The 24,110-nt window shown below is 50.3% G+C and overlaps 1 protein-coding gene across 1 annotated transcript in view; it reads left to right on the plus strand.

The window, feature by feature from the left end:
* Plscr5 (phospholipid scramblase family member 5) overlaps positions 1-24,066 on the plus strand; it is a 25,231-nt gene extending 1,165 nt beyond the window's left edge. The window contains exons 2-8 of the mRNA XM_048334439.1: positions 18,078-18,241; positions 18,795-18,837; positions 19,355-19,579; positions 21,336-21,496; positions 22,323-22,484; positions 23,651-23,733; positions 23,819-24,066. Of these exons, the coding sequence (XP_048190396.1) occupies positions 18,078-18,241; positions 18,795-18,837; positions 19,355-19,579; positions 21,336-21,496; positions 22,323-22,484; positions 23,651-23,689 (794 nt within the window). The 3' untranslated portion in view covers positions 23,690-23,733; positions 23,819-24,066. The remainder of the gene's footprint in view (positions 1-18,077; positions 18,242-18,794; positions 18,838-19,354; positions 19,580-21,335; positions 21,497-22,322; positions 22,485-23,650; positions 23,734-23,818) is intronic.
* The last annotated feature ends 44 nt before the right edge of the window (positions 24,067-24,110 follow it).

A 24,110-nucleotide genomic window follows, 5' to 3' on the forward strand; every position in this document is an offset into this window, starting at 1 on the left:
AGCTGACTTCCTGGCTAACCCTGATTGGAGGAGGGAGCTATCAGCTGACTTCCTGGCTAACCCTGATTGGAGGAGGGAGCTATCAGCTGCCTTCCTGGCTAACCCTGATTGGAGGAGGCCAGCCTGGCAGAATGCCTTCCTGGCTAACCCTGATTGGAGGAGGGAGCTATCAGCTGCCTTCCTGGCTACCCTGATTGGAGGAGGGAGCTATCAGCTGACTTCCTGGCTAACCCTGAATTGATTGAGGAGGGAGCTATCAGCTGCCTTCCTGGCTAACCCTGATTGGAGGAGGGAGCTATCAGCTGCCTTCCTGGCTAACCCTGATTGGAGGAGGGAGCTATCAGCTGCCTTCCTGGCTAACCCTGATTGGAGGGGAGGCCAGCCTGGCAGATGCCTTCCTGGCTAACCCTGATTGGAGGAGGGAGCTATCAGCTGACTTCCTGGCTAACCCTGATTGATTGGAGGAGGAGGGAGCTATCAGCTGACTTCCTGGCTAACCCTGATTGGAGGAGAGGGAGCTATCAGCTGACTTCCTGGCTAACCCTGATTGGAGGAGGGAGCTATCAGCTGACTTCCTGGCTAACCCTGATTGGAGGAGGGAGCTATCAGCTGACTTCCTGGCTAACCCTGATTGGGTGAGCAGAACAGGCCAGCAGCCCGATGACCGGGTCGGGAGGGCTCTGGAAGCCCGTGTGTGGAGGGGGGGCCTGGTTGATCCTAATGGACGGTTCGGGTGGAAGCCGCTTGACGAGCACCCCACCCCCCCCCCCGTGATCTCAAAGACAGCTCGCCGACGATGGGCGCCTGGGTCCACAGCGCAGACACGGGCGGGGGGGGGACGTGGCTCCGGACGCCGAGGCTCGGTGGCAGGAAGGAAGGTCCCTCCCTTCCGCTCAAGGCCGGAGGCAGCCCCGTGGGCGCCGGGGGGTGGGGGGGCTGAGAGGCCGGAGGCAGCCCCGTGGGCGCCGGGGGGGGGGGGGGCTGAGAGGCCGGCCCCCCATCCAGGGTGAGGAGGCCAGCCTCGCCCGGGCGCCAGGCCAGCGTCCCCCTCCCAGGCTTCGCCCGACGGCGGGCGCGGCCGAGGGGGGGGCTCAGTGAGACTCGACGGCCCCTCCGAGGAGGAAAGGCGCCCTGCCCTTCCTCCCACTCCGGTGGAGGTCCAAGACTGCAGTGACATGAGCTTTCTCCAGCCCTTTGTAGCACCAGAGGGTGGGGGGAGAGGGAGGGAGGGAGGGAGGGAGGGAGGGAGGGAGGGAGGGAGGGAGGGAGGGAGGGGGAGATGGAGAGAGAGAGGGAGAGGGAGCTATGTTTCTATGCAATATATCTTCATATCTTTTGGGTTTGTTTGGTTGGTTTTTTTTTAGTGCCAGACCTGGGGCTTGAACTCGGGGCTGGGCACTGTCCCTGAGCTACTTTTTGCCCAAGGCTAGTGCTTGACTACTTAAGCCACGGCTCCATTTCTGGCAGTTTCCCTTCCTTCCTTCCTTCCTTCCTTCCTTCCTTCCTCCCTTCCTTCCTTCCTTCCTTCCTTCCTTCTTCCCTCCCTCCCTCCCTCCCTCCCTCCCTCCTTCCTTCTTTTCCTTCCTTCCCTCCTTTGTAGTTAATTGGAGATAAGTCTCCACAGTCTTTCCTGCCCCAGCTGGCTTTGAACCACGATCCTCAGATCTCAGCCTTCTGAGTAGCAAAGATTTACAGGCGTGAGCCACCAGCGCCCGGTCCATCCTCCTATCTGACTAGGAAGAATTTCATACCCTAGGAAAAACGTAACCAGGGTTAAAGTATTGTCTGAATGATGACATACACTGCCGTCTTCCTGGAAGCAATCAGAGAATGTTCTAGCACATGGTTGTCCAATGGCGGTCTTCATCCGTAGTGTGTGTGTGTGTATATACATATATACATATATATCACACAAAAATACGTAGTACATAAACTTTTGCCCAAATATTGTTCATTTTAAACATATCCCAGGATAAGAATAAACAAATTAAAAAGAATTCTTTTTAAGGTAAAGTGAAGAAAGCAAAAGAACTTCATGCTATTGTGTCGGCTTCCATGACCAAGTAAGACTTGAGCAAATGCTGGCGTACACACGATTCTGTGTAGAATCGGTTCTCGGGTAGTTCACGCCCTCGTGTGTGCGACACGGAGTGGACTCTTGTGGGAAGGCTTCACATTCACCTCTGGTCACATTTCTGCGACGCGATGAGAAGCCAGTGGGCTGGGGTGTAACTAGTACACAGAAGAGCGGCCGCTGAGAAACGGCAGTCAGTCCCCTACCACCAACGCGGATCTGCATTTTGCAAGGGGAGAGCGCCACAAAAAACAGACAAAAAGAGGACACCCTCGAGGTCAACCTTTTTTTTTTTTTAGAATTAAAATCATTTACAGTATGTTTGCTTGAGGTGCCCATAAATTTGAAGAGGCGGGAAGAGTAAACAGAAGAGCTGATTTCTTGGAGACGCGGCCAGTGTCATTCGAGGTCTTCACCCTGGTGTCTGTCCGTACGTGCGGCTTGCAGCGGCTTCGAGCGAGCTCCCCGCCCCCCCACCCCCAAGCCTCAGACACAGTATTTTTAGACACGTCTGCAATTGACTGAAATGCAAAAATCGCTGTGTACTAGGGGAAAAAGATGATTATCTGAAATAACTATACAAGTAAATGTGAAAGTAAATTTAAGTAATAAACGTTATTTGGGCATTTGTGTCCGTCTTCCTTGGGAATTTCTGACATGGAATTGAGTTACCCCCATAAGTATTTAACCACAAAAAATAGTGTATTTCTAATAGGCAATTGTAAGAAATATATATATATATGTATATGTATCATCAATCACCTTTATTATAACATCTCATAAGACAGTAAAGCGTTTATGGGATTGGGGAAGGCAGCTAACTTGCTTTTTAATGTATCAAGATTTGCATATATAAAAAAGCCAGCAGGGTAGCAAACAAGGTTTGTCTCTGTCTTCTAAAAAAAAAATAAAGAACCAAGAATTTCATTTGCTAGAATATCTTAAGTTTAATTAAAATATATTCAATATGTCTTGACAGCCGCATCCATCATCTGCCGTCTATCGAGTTTACATACGGAATAACCAAGCCTGAGTCTGCATATATTGAAAAGAAGTTGTGCTTCAGCCTCAGGAGTTAATCAAATCTTTCCAGACATATTTGCGGCGTTACATTTATGTCGCCTTGTATTTCACGCAAGATACGTGCGTGTGTGTGCGCGCTCGTGCGGAGCTGTCGGGTTTTTATTATTATTATTTTGTTTTCTGCCATGAACGTATCGAAGGGATGATTGTGCTTCCAAAATAACTCCGCGCGAGTTTTCCGAAATAACTCGCTGGCAGGGTTTGCGTGTGGGTAAAACAATAAAGTGTGTGTTTATGGTAAGAGCCCGAAGGCTGTCAACTGTCAACGTGTTCATCCACCAACCTCCTCTGTAACCAGGTCTTCCTGTGCTGCGTGGGTGAACACTCAGAAACCAGCCATAGTATACAGTATACGCCCCGTCGGCTGTATAAATAAAATGGCTAGTAAAATATATGTCTGTGTGTGTGTGTAGATAGACAGACAGACAGACAGACAGATAGATTGATAGATGCTCGCTTTGTTACTAGTGTTTTTCTGAACATATCTTTCTTCCACAATGCCATGAAAATGGAAGCACCAACACGGAAGGGCAACGAGAAAAATGGACGACACCTCATTGTGTATCCAGCTATCTATAGGTTGTTTCTTTTTTTTTTATGATTCTATGTTTTAACCTTTGGCTTTCAACTCTTAAAGACCTGGCCCTGCCGCCCCGTCGGGGAGCAGATTCCATTTTCACTCGACGCCCAGGATTCTCCACGTTCGGGGACTGAGATCACGGATTGCTGGATGTCCCCGCGCGCGTGGGTCGATTCTTGCTGGCCGAAAACGGGCTGTGGAGCTTGGGAGTCTTCCTCCCCCCTCCCCAACGCCCCTCCCCCACTCCTATCCCCGCCCGCCCCCCCCCCCAGGAGTCGCCCGCTGAGACTGGAATCCCGCTGCCACCACAGAGGGAATACGTGGTTTCCCCGACTGATTCCAGCCAGCGATTTGCCAGGTTATCAAAAATGGCATTTGGGGGGGAAAAAAAGAAAGAAAACTACCGAAGGATCCGGCAGGAGCGTCCTTGGTTACAATGGACTAACCGATCTTACCATGCGGACGGGCCGTGACCGCTGCCAGTCGGGGGGCCACGGAATGAGGACAGGCCACGCAGCAGGGAGCCGAGGGGCACCCACCCCGCACCCTCTGGACACAGCGAGCTGCCATCCGCTCCCACACCAAGCAAACAGGACAGGGCCGCCGGCCAAGGGCAAAGCGGGAAGGCAGATGCTCCACAGAGGTGCAGCCTCCCTCAGTCAGACCGGTGACGGACGGACAGACAGACAGACAGCTAGATAGCGTCATATATGCATATATACGTTTACTAATAAACCAGGCTACGTGAAATGAGTGGCAGTCAAACCCAAACACAAAGAATGAGGGAACACTTGAACACGCTCCTGCCCAGATGGATAAGGCGTATACGTACACAAACACTATGGTGGGGTCCGACCAGCAGCACTTAACGACGAGACTAAGAACCCAAGGATGGAATCAGAGACAGGTTTTGTACCAAAAAAATAAAAAATTCTAATGATGGGGCTGGGATATGGCCTAGTGGCAAGACAGCTAGCCTTGTATACATAAAGTCCCTGAGTTCGAATTCCCCAGCACCACATATATACAAAATGGCCAGAAGTGGCGCTGTGGCTCAGGTGGCAGAGTGCTAGCCTTGAGCAAAAAGAAGCCGAGGGACAGTGCTCAGGCCCTGAGTCCAAGCCCCCAGGACTGGCCAAAAAAAAACCAGAATAAAATTTAAAAATTCTAATGATAATAATCAACCTCTTTGGAATTGCTAGATTAACGAATGCTCTGATCGGTGTTAAATTTTCGACACCCACCCCTCTGCCCCGCCTCAACTTGTCCTAATGGTATTCAGGTCATTCAGTGTGGGCAGCTCTATTTCAGAGGGTTCTCTTCCCACTCATCTATTGCAAGGTGTTTTTGAACCCCTTCCTTCACCAAAAGAAAAAGAAAAAGAAAAGCAAAGAACGCATACATGCTGTCTCTTCAAATGTAGTTTCCTTACTTTAGCTGTATGGTGTTTCTTCCATTTTTATTCTCTCTCTACCTCCAGTGAAGCAGTGAGATACTATGACGGAGACTGGAGTCGGGGAGGGTGGGGCAGATGCTATTCGAGAACTCACCGGTCTCGAGAAGCACTTCGGCACAACCTGCAGATAACGGCGAACTTCTAAAGAAGCGTGCACGGGCGGCTCACGCCGTCATCCCAGCCACCCGGAGGCTGAGACCCGGGGACCGCGGGTTCCACGCCAGCCCGGGCAGGGAAGTCCGTGAGGCTCCTGTCGCCAATGAAAACTGGAAGTGGCGCTGCGGTTCGAGCGGTAGAGCGCTAGCCTAGAGCAAAAGCGGCTCAGGGACAGCGCCTAGGTCCCAAGTTCAAGCCCACGACTGACCCCCCAAAAAAATTAAAAAAAAGAAGATTCTGAGAGTAGGTATGTATATATAAATACTGCCAATAAACACCAACAAGAGACGGCTGGTGATTCCAAACACGGTCCACTTCGAACTAGACAAATGAGGTGAACTCCTATCACAAAAACCAAGGTCCCTGACCGAACGCTTGACGCCGATCACACAGAAGGAATTATTCGGGGGGGGAGGGGGGTGCAGCTATTCTTTATTCTGTTAATGAAAGCCATGCAACTCATGGGCACTTGTCAAAACTCAGAGAACTGCATAATAAAGCGGGGCGAATTACACCATATGCAAATTACACCTCGATAAGCCTCACTTCCAAAAACCCTCCGGGCCTGGCCGTGTCACGAGCCTATCGGAATGTCCTGAACGGGGACGGGGGGGGGGGGGGGGGGCACTCAGCCCGGGCACAGCAGCACGAATGCCGTCCACAGCTTCCGAATGGGGCAGTTAGCAGCTTTCTCCCCCCCCACCCCACCCCCCCGCCGTAATAGCCTGTCGAGATGCAGCTCCCAGCGCTGCGAGTAAGAGGCAGGGAGGAGATTCGAAACACTCGCTGCGACGCTAATGTCCCCTCGCGGAGCACGGAGCAGGAGTAAAACTGAAACACGCCCGTTAACACCCTCGCGGGAGGAACGGCGCCCTGGGGGGGGGGGGGAAAGAGGGCAGAGAGGGTCGGCCTCTTCCGGGGGCAACCCCGGCTCCCGGCCTCGGTCTCCACCCTGTGGTTGGCGCTGGGACCTCGGCCCCCATGGTATTCCCGTGGAGACGCACCACCCCCTCCAACGCCCACACCAATTGTCACGTGTCACAGACCGTCCTCTGCCAGACGTCATTGACCCGTCTCATCTCGCTCAAGCCCCCCACCCCCCCCACCCCAGGAAAGGATTTTAGCAAGAAAGGCACAAAACACATTCCGTTAAAATTGCACGTCAATTAAAAATTAAATTTCCATTATAAAGCCGGGTGCCGGTGGCTCACGCCTGCCCGTCGTCCTCGCTACTCAGGAGGCTGAGATCTGGAGATGGTGGTTCAAAGCCAGCCCGGGCAGGAAGCCCAGGAGACTCTTATCCGACGAACCACCGGAAAACCGGAAGTGGCTCCGTGGCTCAAGCGGTAGAGCGCTAGTCCTGAGGTGAAGCGCTCAGAGACGGCGCCCAGGCCCCGAGTTCAAGCCCCACGACCGACAACAACAGCCATCACAGAAGAATGGCCGGGTAGCAGCAGAGGGGGATTTAACCTGCCAATAACTAATTGATTTAGTCAGAAAGGACAAATGGAGAAAGGATCTACCATTGGAAAGGTAGAAAGCAAAACCACCGGAGACCACGTGGGAACCTGGTCACCGCCGTTAAGGTGCAAGCGCACGGCCGTAACTGTTGTTACTGCAGCATAGTCTGCCAAGGCAATGGAACACCACAGAAAATTTGTTTGCAAACACATTTTCCATGCAGACTGCCTATCTGCAATGCGTGTAAATACATTTGAGATGGATTTCCTTTGTGGGGTAATATTTTCCGTGTTGGGGAGATGAGCGTTCTGTCTCGGAGCGTTTATGAAGAATGGGAAAACCAGAAGCAATTCTGGATTTAAGGAAAATGAAGGCTACGCATAGGCCACATAGAAAATGATCGGCTTTCTTTGACTTAAACCCTAATTAGGTCGGAATGACCGATATTTTCAAGCGGGTTTCTGTAAAGCTAAGGGGCCAAACTTGAAGAGGAAGGAATTGATTCTGCTTCAAGGCAAGTCGGTCTCTGAAGCAACGCTCGGCTTTTATGAGTAATAGATAAATTCGTGATCATTGAAACTCAAATCTTAGTAGGGAGCCACCGAGAATAATAATGAATGGGGCGGAGGTAGGGGGGAGAGGGGCGCTTTGAATTTAAGCTTTGGAGTAAAAATTGGGTTCAAGTTTATGCCTGATCGTTTTGATTGTTGTGGGGGAGAAAAAGTGTTTATTTTTAAACTTTTGTTTCCTCATGAAACGTGGTCACACACAGGATACAAATGCAGCACACTATTTGTCACAAATTCTTCATTCGTGACTATATATATATTACTAATTAATCCTAACTACAATTTATTGCAAAGTGAAGCTATGTGGACGTCGCCGATGGAATTCTGCCTTCGCTTTATTGCAAAGGAAAGACCAGCGCAAGATGGATTTTTAAACACAGGTTGGAATTGGGTTTGTAGTGAGGCCTGGTTGTTTTGCACGAATGGTACCAAACAAGCCAGCGTCATGAGAATGTGGCTGTACCAGACGTTGCTGTAACTTATGAGAAAGGAAGGAAGGAAGGAGGGAGGGGTAAAAAAGGAAAGGGAGGAAGGAAGGGAGGGAAGAGGGAGGGAGGGAGAGAAGGAGGAAAGAGGAAGGAAAGAGGGAAGGAAGGAAGGAAGGAAGGAAGGGAGGGAGGGAGGGAGGGAGGGAGGGAGGGAGGGGGAGGGAGGGAGGGGACTTAGTGGACCAAGGAGCCAAGCTGCAGTGGCTCCTGGGAATGGACTCTGACTCCCTGCCCCTTCCTTGGGGGCTGCCACGCCGGATCTGCTCCGCATCCAGGCCGGGCGGGGCGAGCGGCTGGGACCCCAGGCTGGCGTGCGGCCGGCTGGAATGCCCTGGGTCCTGGGGAAAGCGGCCGCGGCCGCACGGGCGGCTTCCCGTGTCGCTGCGGTTCGCGGTAGATCAGAGAGCAGGTGGCTCTACAAGCGCGGGCCGCGGGGGCCCGGGTGTTTACACAGTTGTGGGTTCCAGGCCGGCCGGGCCGGGCCCACGAGCCTTTCAAACAAGCAGGTCGGCTTTCATCTCCGGGCTCGGGACGGAGAGGGAAGTGGTTTTAATTAGGACTCTCGAGGGCTTCGCCTTTGTGTGTCCCCCAGCCCTGGTCCGCCCGTGGTGACGACCCCACGTCTCCAGATGCTGTAGAAGACGCCCCTCACCTCGTCTCCTCAGGACGGGGGAAACCGATCCCACAGCGAAACCCACGCCCGGGCTCTGGTTTTTCTTCTCTCGACACGCGTGGGGGAATGCCGCTTCCGTTAGCCATTAGAAAGGATGAACCAGACCTCGGCTTCCGTAATGGACAGAACAATCCCTTTATGCTCGTTCCCTTTTATACTTGTCAGCCCTGGGGCTTGAACTCGGGCCTGGGCGCTGCCCCTGAGCTCTTTGTCCTCAAGGCTGTGCGCTCTACCGGCTTGAGCCACAGCGCCACTTCCGGCTTCTGGGTGTGTAATTGTAAGTAAGAGTCTCACGGACTTGCATGCCCAGGCTGGCTTTGAACCGTGATCCTCAGGCCTCAGCCTCCTGAGTAGCTTGGATCACAGGCATGAGCCATTGGCACCCGCTGTCCGGTTCTTAGCACCCCTGTAGCACAGTCCCTACAGGACAACCCTGCCACACCAGGCTGAGAACCACTGAAGCTTCGGATCCAACCACCCGACTAATCTCCAACCCCGAATTATTGAAATATTCCACAAATCAACACCCGCATGATACTCTAATTACAAGTCCATGGGAAGTTAAACTCAAAAGCTAGCCTGACCTCCTAGTCTAAATTCATAAGACAGAAGAGAATGAATGAGAAAAAGAAATCTTTAAAAAAAATATCCAACGGGAACAAAGCGTTGCTTAGAGAATCTCCAAGCTTTGCTTGTGTTTGTTTTTTATTTTGTTTTTCTATTGGGCTCAAATTGTACCTATAATGTCCACCACGCATTCTCAAGAGAAGGCAGGAGTCTGTAATGTCACAGCTTCTCCTGCTGTTGGGAGAATCAGTGCATTTGTACATGGATCCGCTCCCTGCAACATTCAAGACAGACCGTGGCGGGGTGCGGGTTCAAAGCCAGCCCGGACAGAAAATCCTAGGAGACTCATCTCCTAGGAATCACCCAAAGGCCAGAAGTGGCGCCGTGGCTCAAGTCGTAGAGCACTAGCCCTGAGCAAAAGGGCTCAGGGACAGCGCCCAGGCCCTGAGTTCAAATGCCAGGACTGGAGAGAGAGAGAGAGAGAGACAGAGAGAGAGACAGAGAGAGAGAGACAGAGAGACAGAGACAGAGAGAGAGAACAGCGGACTATGAACAGGCACAGGAAGCTCAGAGCTCAGCAAAATGACGCATCCAGTGAGCACCAGTTGCGGAGACCAGCGGTTTGGGGGTCACCGGGGTGAAGGGCCGGATGACCGCCCTCCCTTCGTGTCTCCAGAAAAAAAAAAGAAAAAAAGATGCTCTGGATTCCACCCCCCCCTCCGATTCCAAGTTGCCTCAATGTCTGGACGCACACAGCCCTTCACCTCTTCCAAGCCCAGCGAGGGCAGGGCCCTGCAGGGGAGCCAGGCATAAGACATCAGACCCCGGAGGGAAACGTGTTCCACTTGATCCCAAGGCTCACTGTCTGCTGCCGAGGGTTCACCGAGGGGCTTGGGGTTGTCTTTGTGAGGGAAGCAGGATTGGGCGGTGGTTACAGAGCCAGGTCTGCGAGGACCAAGGCCCTGTATCCGTCGCCCGTGTATTTCTAGTTCATCACCTAATATAATGCCAACTACATCGATAAAATACACGTCCGGATTTCACCACGTATACGGTAGCACCTCCTTCCCAAGGCTAAATACATAGATGAAGTTGACAAAGAAAACCAAGAAGAGAAGCCAGACACCGGAGGCTCATGCCTGTAATCCCAGCCAGTAGGAGGCTAAGGATGGAGGTTCAAAGACAGCCCCGGGGGTGGAGGGGGGGAGGAAAGTTCCTGCGACTCTCATCTCCAATCAATCACCAGAAAACCAGAAGTGGAGCGGTGGCTCCAAGTGGTAGAGTGCCAGCCTTGAGTGTAAAAGCTCAGGGACAGCACCCAGGCCCCGAGTTCAAGTTCCATGACTGACCAAAAGAAATAATAATTAATAATAATAATAAAGAAAACCAGGAAGGGTCGCTTTGAAATGGTGACCACTAGGTAACTGAGGTTTGAACCAACAGTTCTTGTCTACACAGGAGCCCTATGAAAACTCCGTTTAAATGTCTGCTGCCTCTCCTCGGCTACGCCCTGAGGAATGCTTGTCTTCAAAGGTCTCTACTGCCAGCCGCCACTTTAAATACTGTTGGCTCAGCAACTCCGGGGGGTTCGACACCCCCTGCTTCCCAGTTCTGCTTGCCTAGCTTTGCCTGCTGTGTCTTCAAGCTGCTAATAAACACCTCAACCACTGGTTCTAGGCTCTTCCCGACAGCTTAGTAAAAATCAACACAAGGAATGAGTTAGCCGCCCCCCCCCTCCCCCACCTACCCCCCCCCCAAGGAGGATGAGCTACAATCCTGTCCCTCGATGGACGTGACACGGGCTTCATGGAACTCAGACCTCTTCCGGCGTGGGGAGCAGCAGACCCACACAGGACCCACACAGGGAACCAGGGATGCGGAGGAAGCGGATTCTTCTCCAAGAGCAGCACCGGCTAATGGAAACACAGTTCTTCACCACCCTGAGAAAAGGAATCGGCTGCCTTACCGCCTTCGTCCTCCGTGACGCTTATTCACGCCACTAGAAAGTGGAGATGAGTTGGTTTAACGTGGACACGAGTCCCACTCAAAATCATGATGCCTGAATTAAACATAAGTTTATCTGGATTTAAAAAAAAATCGGATTGGCACTGTGGACGCGTGCTGATAGAGCGATACGCTGGCGTTATTTGCTTCGGGGATTAAATCCCCTCGGCAGGTGTAATGGGCCCCCCCCCCCCCCCGCTCACTGCCAGCGCCGTCGAGAGAGAACAAGCACACCTCTGCGTGTAGAGACGTGCTCTCGTAGAGCAGGCACACCAAGGTTTTCAAATAAAATAATGACAGGAAGCACCGGTCTTTGCGGAGACCACCCCGAAGCTGACACCACAGTGCCCCTACTGCCCCCGACGGGGACACACGCCCCAAACGGAGAAGGGGACATTTACTTCCCGAACTCGCGACCATTCTCTTCACCAACCACAGATCAATGACTCCAGCAACGGGCTCTGCAGACGTCCGGCATTGACCGTGGACGTTTGTGTCAATTAAGTTATTAGCCCATAAAAGAGGAGAAGGGGCGGGGGGCAAAGAAATATGAGATGCAGTGGCTGGAGGAGAGAGTCTCAAGCGAGCTGTGTGTGCTAACGGCCGCGTCCCACACGATGGCGACAAAGCCCCGCATACCTCGAGCCAGCCGGCCTCGGTGGGGCGCCCGCCCGCCCACCACAAAGAAGACGCCCGGCGAGACACACCGGCCCGGCTCCGGGACGGGCGGTCCTGACGGGCGTGGCCGTGTCCCGCAGACACGGGGCGGGGGGGGGGGGGGGCGGTTTCCAAGTAGCTCGCGCGCCTGCCCCGCGTCCTCCAGCCTCTCGGAAGCGTCGGGAACGAGGCTTTCTGGTCCTAGCAACTGTTGCATCAGAGGACAATGGAAGTCAAGCGGATGCGGGGTATCGCTTACCAAAAACAAAATAATAAATAAAGCTTCACACGTAAAACATACTAAATGAACCCACGCTCACTTTGATACAATATTAGAAACAGTGTTGTCACTAATAACAGACTTTTGAAATGGTGTGCACGCTTAGGATAGAGCTTTAAATTAAAAATAATGAATATTACTTGTATTACTCTTCTGGATGGAACTGCAAGACTGTTATTAAAATATATAAAGCAAATTAGAGTGGATTGTCAATGCTCTTTTATTAGGCAGAAGATAAATGCTTTGTGAGGATTAAATCCATCGCAAACTTATCCCTGCAGCTTGCTAATGAATAGAACAGGAGCATGGGCTTGTTAATTAAAATAGAGTACCTCGGGGAATTGAAATTAATTTTGATGTCCTAGTAGATATCCTCATATCAATAAATCTCCCAGATGTTTCTTCGGCATTCTATTAAAGTGGATAAAGGCATTTTTCTTTTTTTAGCTCCACTTTGGCAAGACTGGGAGGGAATTACCCATTTTAGACGAAACGCAATGGGTCGAAGTAGTGGTCGTTTTTCACTGAGGCGAACCCCCGTGGGTAGGTAGGCCAGAGCTTCCAGAACACGCTTCCCAACGCCGTACCTCGATCCAGCCGCGTGTTCACGTGCCGTCCAGGTTAGTCATCACCAAAGGCCCGCGTGAGATGGGCCCAGGGGTCCGTTTGTTTCTGGGGAGCACACGCGCTGGTGGACAGAACTGCGCCCACTGTCTGCACCTTCGTTCGCGAGGTCAAGACAGAGTGGGCAGCTTGGGGGGGGACAGGGGCAAACACACACACACACACACACACACACACTCGGGCATTGCCTTTGGACCTCTTCTTCACTAGTATCATCGAGTGTAACAGGTCAAAGGGCCTTTTCACGAGCCGGTCCTCCCGGTCGGACACAGTGATCAAAAGTGAAAGACACACAGAGCTTCCTCCCACGAAGCGAACCTGTGTTTGCCTACAACGCCAGGGCTCGCCGCACAACGTGGGAGGGCTCTGTTCAGAAGTCCCCGGCCACGCCTTGAATCCATCCATCCCAATCTCCTCCGTGCTCCCTGCTGTCCTCACGCCGCGAGACACGCCACGATGAAGTAAGTGTGGAGGAAGCCTGGGCGAGAAAGGAGACTGTTTCTCTTTTGATCAAAAACGTCCGTGAGATCCGGGGGGGGGCAGGGGGGGGGAGCCACCTTCCACCAGGCGGGAAGGGAGGAGCCGCACTCGGAGCCTCGAAGCCTCACTTGGGCCCCGAATGGCTGTTCCTCGAGGCCCCGGAACCCACTCTCAGGAGATTCCTGAGGCGATTGATAACGATCCTAAAGTAGAGGTCAGTGCTTGGTTTACCGCGCACCACAAGCTAGGCGCCGGCTCTGGACAAACACTCGATTCGCCTCGAGAGCACGCCACGCCCGCGCTTCCCCTCTCTGAATGGCCGTCGGGGTGGACCCCGCGACCCCGGCATCCAGGCCCCCGGGCTGTCCACGGTCAGCGGTGGATCGTGCGTGCAAAGCCAGAGCCCCTGCCCTCTACCCATCGGTTGGTTCCAGAACGAGACGGCCAATAACAGCCAGCTTAGACGGGAAAGGAGGTGAAAACGTGCGGCCCGGCCATGACCGCCACACCCGCACCCACGGCGGCGCTTACTTACATCTCGAAATTTCTCCGTAAACGCGTCTTAAAAACGGGGATCCCGGGAGGGTGCGGGTGCCAGGCGGCGGGAAGGTAACCGGCGGGGGCAACGGTTTGGTTTGGTTTCCACGGTAACGGGCAGGCCGGCGAAGCAGCTCAGAGCGTCGCAATTTCCTTTGATTGGTAGATTCTCAAGAAGGAAAAAAAAAAAAAAGATGATTTAGAAAGTGACAAGGGATTTACAAAAAGAAAAAGATTTCCCTCACGAGGGGTGAGACATTAGGTGTAATAATAGCACAGTGATGGTTGGACACAAGACAGGCCTTTGAAATTTAATGAAACCTCCTTTTATTCCCTCATAAAGAATGGGGTGGAATATCTCAATTTATAACAGCATGAGCCGGCAGGCTAAAATCTACGCTCCTCATTAACTAGCCAGAGAGTATAGTAGATGGCTCCTAATGCACATTTAAAAAAAAAAACAACAACTTAAAAACCTATTCGTTGGCTTAAATTGTAGACAAACCAAAAAAAAGAGGAACAAATAATAGATGTTTGGGATGTTGCTACATTATTGTATGAGATTTAGTAAACAGGGGAATAGGTATTATCGTAAACACACACACACATATCTATATAAATATAAAACAGTGAAAAGGACATGGAGAAATCTAGAGTCCGGGCATGTATGTGTAGCTAGGTGCAGAAATTCAACCCTACCACTTGATTTACTACTTATCAGCTTTCACCAAGTGTTTAGAACTTAACTGAATCTGAAAAACTACCCAAGGCGTTACCACCTGCCAGGGCAAGCACGCTTCAAATGTGCGGACGGTCACCCACCCTACAGACGAGTCAGAAGGAGACAGTCACACAGCCGTGCGTGCGCGTACCTTCACTCGGGTGTGTTTCGGGCTGGGCGTGTAAGATGTACCTGTTCGTCTGTAATAATCATCCCCGTTTCGGGGGGACGTTTGCCCTTGGGGAAGAGCCAGCTCGGGGGACCTGGGTGAGCCACGGCGCCGCTTGTGGTTTTCTGGAGACAAAGGAGTCTCACAGACTTTCCTGCCTGGGCTGGCTTTGAACCTCGATCTCAGAGCTCACTCAGCCTCCTGAGAAGCGAGGCTGACCGGCGCCCGGCCTCGGGTCCCTCCGTTCTCGTCCTTCTTTCTTGCTCCCCGTCACCTCCTCCAAGCTCTGCCCTCCCGAGTCGCCAGGATGACGTGAAGACTGCAGGGACACAAACCGTGCCCGGGCCAGGACGTTCTCAATCACCACCGACGGGACCGGGTGGGATTAACAGCAGGTGCCGTCGGATGCACACCCGACCCACGTCCCCTCCGTCCGCTCTCGCCGCCCCTCCCGCCCCCCCCCCGCATTTCTAAAGTCTGGGTTGGATTTCGCTCTGTGCCTCGCGTGCGTTCTCCCGTGAAAGGCGTCGGTTACAGTGCAGGCGGGGCGGCGCTCCGTCCGTCCGTCTGTCCCCGTCGTCCCCACAGATAACATCGAGCCGCCCAGCGCTCTCCCCGCCGCCCGCAGGAGCCAAGCAGACGCCTCTCCCGAGCTCCCGGCTTCCTCTCCTCCCTCCCCGGCCCCCCGGGGCCACCAGGGAAGCGTCCCCTCCCGGCCCGGCCCCTCGGTAGAAGCGACTCCCACCCGGGCACCTCCATGGGCTCCCAAGGTAAGAGAGAACCCAGCCGGCCCGCGCCCCTCGCGGCTGAACCGGAACAGCTGTGCGCGCAGCGGCAGCGGGCAAGGTGAACAGCTCACACCCGGGTCGTGGACGGCTTTTGACGACTGAGACTTCAAAAGGAATCTCTTGCTCCGCTTCCAGGAGACTCCCGTTCAGCACAAGTACTTTATCTGACACCATGTCAAAGCTCAGAGGCGAGATCACTATACACACCTATACATATGGACTTACGCATGTGTACATAAACACACATGTGTGAGACTAATACGAAAACTGGCACGACTATGTATGTGTATATATATATAATTAGTAGGAAAAGCTGATGATTATATAGACACACATATATACACCTATGTCTATGTATGCACACCTATAGAATAGTAAGAAAGACTGTTATGACTATAGAGACATATATTCACACGTACATTCTATACACGTGGGTAGTGTGCATGGGATTAATAAGAAGAAACTGAATAGTAGATTAGGGCATGGGACCCCAAGGATCACGTAAGAAGGGGTCGGAGGCCGGTCAGATGACTCTTCCGCTTATTTCCGTTTGGAAATGTGGGGCTCACGTTGCGCGGGAGGGGTCAGCGTGTCCTGAACCCCGGGGGGCTCGGGACGTCACGGACACGTGCCAAAATAACACTTGGACGTGCACAATTTACCAACCCCAAACCAAGGGGGGGCGGCTAAAATAGGCGACGCGGCCACGGTGGAGAAAACGCACGCACTCTTACTACGCGCCGAAGCCCTTCGACCGCAAGCAGGCGATTGCTGGTCTACGAGCTGGACGTCTGGTCGGGATTTTTACGGTGAATTAAATATGGGAGAGCAAGTCAAAGCCTCTGAGCGAGGGGGTCGGCGAGGGATTTTTTTTAAGAAGAGGGAGTAGGTTCTGTGAAAGTCACGAAGACTGCAGAAATAGCATGAACTACTCTATTAAATTGCAAGAAGTCCCCCCCCCCAAAAAAAATGATGTGGTTTTGTTAGGAGAGTGCTTTGGGGAAAAAAAAAAAACCTTGTAAAAATGTGTACAAAGCACCCAGTTTCTGTGTGCCCCGCCCCTCTCCCCCCCCCCCCCCCCATTATCTGAACGCATCATCAGATTCTAGGCTAACCGTGAAAAGCTTTCGCATGAAGAAAGTCACTTGTAAAACGGTGGAGACTTTCCGTTCTACGTGTATAAGAGTCTCCAAGTTTATACTATCCTAAAAACACAGCGAGGACCCATTCTCTACCTGTAGCACTTATGAAAGCAGACAAGTATTTAATGGTAAAAAAAAAAAGAAAGTAATTTGTCTTTTTTTTAAAGTTAAACTCTGCTGTTTCTTTAAGAATACTGTTTTAAGTAGTTACACACGGGAGTTGGCATTCAGTTTACGAATACGATGCATCCTTATTAACTCCATCTTTATTAACTACACATTTCATGTAGAGCAGGGTCTGGAAATCATGGGAAAAGCTTGCAAACAGACTTCAATACATGTTCTAGAAAGAACAAAACCATTCCTTCTAATACAGGTGCATTTTATTTTTTTTTAAGAAAATATCTGAAGGCACATAAGCAAAAAGCTTGACAATTTTTTTTTTTTTTTGGTTCAAGACTGACACTGGCAGCGTCTAAATTGCTTCATTACCTTATAGGCTAAGCTCTCCGGCAGACCCGGGCCTGCTAGGTAAGGAGTGGCAGAGTCTGTAAAATATTTATAAGTTAGTTATACATTTTTAAAAGAGTAGATAGAAATTCAAAGCCAGAGAGAAGCTCAAAGGAGTGCCTTTTTCCTCCAGTGGTCTAAGCCTTTGAAGGAACCTGCGACTAAGAAGGAATATGACTATCAAAATACGATTGATCTGCCGAGGAATTAAAAAAAGCAGTCACGACAAAGACTTAGGACTATTATGGTTACTTTCCCCCTTTGCTCTTGGTGGTTCTAAATGTCTTTCCACAAGTCCTATTGGCCCATGCATAACATCTTAACAGGTATTACATATAATACTATTGTAGATTATCTTACATATAATTATATATGTGATAGAATTATATCATGTATAACAACATATGTATAATACGTATATATGTATATTATGTATCATATTAGGTATATATGTATAATATCATTATACGCAATTATAGTCTGTATAATACATATATTGTATAATAATAGTGTGATAGTATTATATATAACATATACATATGATATACACATATATGTAGTTTTTATATATTATATGTAATATATACACATATGTTATGTATATTATATATACATATGGTATATTATATATACATGTGGTTATGTATATTATATATAATATATTGTATCCTAACAGATATTGCCTTATATACTATATTAGCATATATTATATGATATATTATATTAACAAATGTTGCCTACTATCATATACATTAGCATGCTATACATTGGTATAGGTTATATTGGCAGCTCTTACCTGCGCGTGCATGGGTGGTCTGCATGGGTGTGCCTGTGGTGTATTTCCTAATGTCGTGCGTTCTGGGTTTTCCTCATTCCCTTCCTTCCTGCGCAGGACGCCGGAGGATGGGGACCGTGGATAACGAGAAAGCAGGGGGTCACTAAAATAGAGGCAGGGAGGGATGACCCACAGCGTGAACCCAGAAGTCGGGGCGCGGTGGGAGGGATCGAAGGGGAGGGCAGGACTTGAAGAACGCCTCGACATTTCGCTTCTCTTGTAGATGGACAGAGCCAAAAGAGGAGAGGGGCGCCCGGCCTCCTCCCGGGAGCTGGGGACCCCGACGGAGGCCTTCCCGTCTCCTCGGCCGGCCCGGGGGCTCCGGCCCCCCGCAGCTGCCTGCCCCAGACAGCCAGCCTCCCTCCCGGGCTGGAAGATCTAAGCCAGGTAGGGGCCCTCTGCGCTTCTCCCAACGAGACACTTGCAAACTCCATCCCTGCTCTTCAGTGGAGGTCAGGAGACTTTTCATCAGCACCCCAAATAAAGTGAGGCGGGAGTGATACACCACCGAAGGGCACAATGTTCACACTGGTTACATCTTTGATTATTCCTCCCCCACCCCTTCGGTTGCTACTTTTGCATTCACCGTTTACTTGATGCCATTCAGCACTGTTCCTCCGCTTTCTGTTAATTGCTCAAGGTGCCAGCAAATATATCCCGGAGGAATTGCTTCATGTGTCTAAGTCACGGCCTAGAGCCACCTAAACCGCGTTTATGCTCAAGGCATATGGGACACATAAACACTGCCTCCCCGGCCCCCCCCCCCCCACATTCTGCAGCCCAGCGAGCCATCAGCTGGGTTCCGTGGCAGTATGAAAGGCAGAGCGCGGTGATGGGGTGAACGTCACTATCATCGCTGCGAGCTCTGCCAAGGCACGGGTTTAAGACTTCCGAGGGCTCTGCCGCGTGCTGACGTAACGCGTTTGATTTCCTTCCACAGCTGGATCTCATCATCATTCACCAGCAGGTGGAGCTCCTCGGAAGTAAGTATATCCTGTCCTGCACTTTCTAGCGCCCCTGTCTCCATAGTCACAGGCTCCTTCGCATCCAATGCATCCTGAGTCAGAAAGTCCAAGGTGTGCGAGAGAATTAGAGTTAAAACACACACACACTTGATATCTTTTTGTAAAGCAAAGAATAGCACGGTCGAGAGTGTGAAAGCGTAAGACTCACTAAGGTATTTGTTCTAGATCACGCCATTGAATCTTAGAAAGAATGGGAGGTTAAACGTTATCTATCTCGAAGATGCTAACATTTCACTGGGGTGGGGGGGAGGAGTTGAACTTGGGGCTGGGTAGGCGCCCTACCATTTGAGCCACGCCGGCCCCTAATTTAAGCACTGGTTATTTTGCCTCGTGCCAAAGATGTAGCTCTAAGGCTACGCCACCTACTTCGTGAAGTCCTGAGTTCGAATCCCAGCACAAAAGAAAGGAAGGAAAATATTGCTGATAGGAATGCAAGTCCTCCGAGGTGTGTTTGGTTTTTGTTCTTCTCCGTTAGTGATCCTTGGCACTGAGACTGCCAATAAGTACGAGATCAAAAACAGCTCGGGCCAAAGGATTTACTTCGCGGTGGAGGAGAGCCTGTGCTTCAACCGCAACGTGTGCTCCAAGCTGCGGTCCTGCAGCCTGCGCGTCTCAGACAACGCGGGCCGGGAGGTGATCACGGTGCACAGACCCCTGCGCTGCGGCAGCTGCTGCTGCCCCTGCTACCTGCAAGAGGTCGGTCCTGAGCCAGGGAAGTCCGAACACAGAGACCAGTGAGCAAGGACTTCAGTGGATCCATCCATCCATCCATCCATCCACTGTCCTATCCATCCATCCATCTATCCATTGTCCTATCCATCCATCCATCCATCCATCAACCCACACATCCATCCATCCATCCATCCATCCACCCACACATCCATCCATCCATCCACCCACACATCCATCCATCCACTGTCCTATCCATCCATCCACCCACACATCCATCCATCCATCCACCCACACATCCATCTATCCATCCATCACTGTCCTATCCATCCATCCATCCACCCACACATCCATCCATCCATCCATCCACTACTGTCCTATCCATCCATCCACCCACACATCCATCCATCCATCCATCCATCTATCCATCCATCCACTGTCCTATCCATCTATCCACCCACACATCCATCCATCCACTGTCCTATCATCCATCCACCCACACATCCATCCATCCATCCATCCACTGTCCTATCCATCAATCCACCCACACATCCATCCATCCATCCATCCATCCACTGTCCTATCCATCTATCCACCCACACATCCATCCATCCATCCACTGTCCTATCCATCCATCCACCCACACATCCATCCATCCATCCATCCATCCATCCACTGTCCTATCCATCTATCCACCCACACATCCATCCATCCATCCATCCACTGTCCTATCCATCCATCCATCCACACATCCATCCATCCACTGTCCTATCCATCCATCCATCACACATCCTTCCATCCATCCATCCACACATCCATCCACTGTCCTATCCATCCATCCATCCATCTACTGTCCTATCTATCCATCCATCCATCCACACATCCATCCTCTGTCCTTTCCATCCATCCATCCATTCATCCATCCACACATCCATCTACTGTCTTATCCATCATCCATCCATCTACTATCCTACCTATCCATCCATCCATCCACACATCCATCACTGTCCTATCCATCCATCCATCCATCCATCCACACATCCATCCACTGTCCTATCCATCCATCCATCCATCCATCCACACATCCATCCACTGTCCTATCCATCCATCCATCTATCCATCCATCCACACATCCATCCACTGTCTTATCCATCCATCCATCCATCTTCTATCTATCCATCTATTTACTTATCTGTCTGTCTGCCTGCCTGTCTGTCTGTCTGTTCAATCTATCTTTTTATCTATCATTCATCTTTATCATCTGCCTCTCTATTATCTACCTATCCATCTATCATTGATTTATCCATCTGTCATCCCTACCTATTATTTCTACCATTTTCTATCATCTATCATTCATCTGTATCTATCTATCTATCTATCTATCTATCTATCTATCTATCTATCTATCTATCTATCGTGCCAGTACTGGAACTTGAGCTCAGCGTCTTTTACTCTCACTGGGCCTTTTTATTTCCCCCCAAGGTTGGCACTCTCCCATTTGAGCCACAGCTCCATTTCCAACCTTTTTGCCAGTTAATTAGAGATAAGAGTCCCACAGATGTCTCTCCCCTGGCTGGCTTTGAACCTCAAATCCTCTGATCTCAGCCACCTGAGTACCTGTAAGTAGCATTACAGGTGTGAGCCTCCAGGACTCCACAGAAGCAGACATTAGAATGACTTGTAGAATACAACAGAACGTCCTGGCGGACAGAATACTGTTGAGAGACAGAGCCGCACCGCGGGGCAACTCGAAGAGAACGACCTTTGGAAACCCTCTCTTCCCTCAGCTGAGATCCAAGCCCCTCCCGGCACGACGGTCAGTTACGTGGTGCAGAAGTGGGACCCCTTCCGGCCCAAATTCACAATCCAAAACGCAAACAAAGAGGATGTTTTGAAGATCGTCGGTCCGTGTGTAACCTGCGGCTGCTTCGGGGACGTGGACTTCGAGGTGGGACGACGGAGGGAGAGAGGCAGGGCTGTTTTGTTTTGTTTTGTTTGGCAATGTAATTCGACCGTCATAACTTTCCCATCATGCAATACCCCTAAGACAGATTTAGAAAATGATATATTCGTGAAATAATCTGGTACTGTTGTGCTTTGCTTGCCAATAACAGCTCGTAATTTCAAAGTTGCTTTGTCCCAGGATGTTTATAGATACAAATCAATTGATAGACAGACAGATAAATGACAGAGAGAAACAGACAGACAGATTGCTTTGGCCCTGGCTTCTGTCCCAGGTAAGTCTATTCAAATAATTCAAACAAATTAAAAATAACAATGGTTGCTGAATAAAAAAATATCCTGTGTGTGCATTATGCCTTAGTTTGTTGTGGTTATTTTAATTATAAAATAAGACCCAACATGATTTAGAGAGGCTAATGACTTGATGTATGTCTGAGATTACATTTCTGTTATTTTTCAGACATAGATTGAGTTTGAAGTCTGGCCCACGGATTTCTATGGTTAGGCCATTTAATGGCACTAAGTCCTTGCTGCGGTTTTGTGGCTGGTGGGCCTTAATTAGATAGCTTTTGCATTCTTCCTTCACCTGCAAGCAAGCAAGGAAAATAAAGGAGTTGTGGTGGATAAAATTATTCTCCGAGAAAGCAAAATTCCTGAAGAGGGAAGTGGGAAGTTACTTGGGAATGCTGACAGAAGATTTCCTATTTGTTCAGAAAGTCAATATGCAGAAACATGGAAAATCTCTCCATCTATCTGTCTCTGTCTCTCTCTCTCACCCATACACTTAATGCCTTTTATTTTTCTTTTCAAAGGTGAAAACCATGAATGAGAAGCTGACAGTCGGGAAGATCTCCAAGTACTGGTCGGGCTTCGTGAATGACATGTTCACCAACGCCGACAACTTTGGAGTCCACGTGCCCGCCGACCTGGACGTGGCCTTCAAGGCTGCTATGATCGGGGCCTGCTTCCTGTTTGTGAGTCTGCACCTCAGGGTGGGCGGGTCTTCTCCCCGTCACCCCCCTCCCCCCCGGCCCTGCACCCTCCGCCAAGGCTTCGGGGCGGTGACCCAACAAGTAGGGGCAGCGTGGGACCCCTGTGCCAAACAAGACAGCTTTCACACCGGGTCTTCCTCCTGAATTCCCCTCCATTAACCACCTGCCCTCCGAATCGGAGACCCAAGACACGCTGCTCAGCCTTCTCTCCAGACAATGAGCTTCCCTTTACTCCCTGGGTCAAGTTAGATGCGGGGGAGGGATGAAGAATAGGTAAACCTATAATTAATTGTGTTATATATTATACATATGATATACATATAGTACATTATACTATGCATCATATACATATATAATTAGATATTAGTATATATTATATTAGATTGCATACATAATATTATATTAATTATATATATACAATAGGTTATCATTTTTTTAAAGCCCTCTAAACATCCTTTCCTCCAAGGCATGCATTTCCTTGTTCTTAGCTCTGGTTGCTGGAGAGCTTGATGGACTCTAAGTGTCATGAACGCTTATCTGGGTCTTACTCAAGTCGGGTTATAAAGTCCACGTTGGGTACCTCGCGGCCCAGGTTCAAGGTCCAGACCCTCAGCCCCTCCACCCCACTGGTGTCAGAACTAGCACCCGGAACCTTGGAAGGCTCTGACCTAAACAGTGCCCCTGTGGCCTGAAAAGCGAAGGGGAGAGGCGTGTTCTACTGGGGAAGCTCACAACCATCCCTGTGACATCATAGCTCACAACCATCCCTGTGACATCATAGCTTAGCCTTGCGAGCCAGGACTCAAACGGAATTCCCCGAGATGACTTCTGAGCGTCTCTACGACCTCCTGCTCTGGCCTCCGGTGCCTTCCAGTGAGTCCCACAGTGCTGGTCACCCCATACTTTCACAGGTGTGGGTTCGCGGAAGGTTTCAAGCCAGGCATACTCTGAAATTTCTGCATGAGGCTTTCACAAGATGTCAACTTCTTTTTTTTTTCTCCTACCACCAACACGTGACCCATTGCCAGAGAGCACCCCCACCCCCACCCCCACCCAGGAAGCACCCCAATAAGAGCTTCTACGTCAGAAACTTCATCCCAACGCCTGCCTCTTGCCAATTCACTCGTACCCAGTTTATTTATTTGTAGGACTTTATGTTCTTTGAACATTCACTAGCCGGCTTATAACAAGCAAGACGGAGCAAAGGATAAAATATGCAGAGCATCCTTCGGTAAGTAAAAGGCACAAATCAGACATCTCCTTCCCTTTGAAGATGTCTGTATAGCGGGCACTAACTCTGTTTCATTTCTTTCTAGATATCCCTTGGGCCCTGGATTTTACTTCTGAATGGTCTGCACATTTGTTCTTCCTCTTCTTTTATTTTTTTTGGTAATAAAATGTTAATTATCATGTTTATTAAAATACAGTTTAATGAGGCAATTATCTGGTTGTGAATGCAAGATTAGCTAAGTCTACCGTTCCTGGCTTGGCCCAGCATTGCTTTCTGAGGTCGCCCTTCTCTCTTTTTCATCCTTTTGAAGTAACTGCAATGCTGAGCATGAAAGATGAGAATTCAATGTTTAGGGAGCCCTTTGAAGTTGTTCTTGT

Source organism: Perognathus longimembris, chromosome 26, assembly GCF_023159225.1.
Source record: "Perognathus longimembris pacificus isolate PPM17 chromosome 26, ASM2315922v1, whole genome shotgun sequence".
Classification (NCBI taxonomy): Eukaryota; Metazoa; Chordata; class Mammalia; order Rodentia; family Heteromyidae; genus Perognathus; species Perognathus longimembris.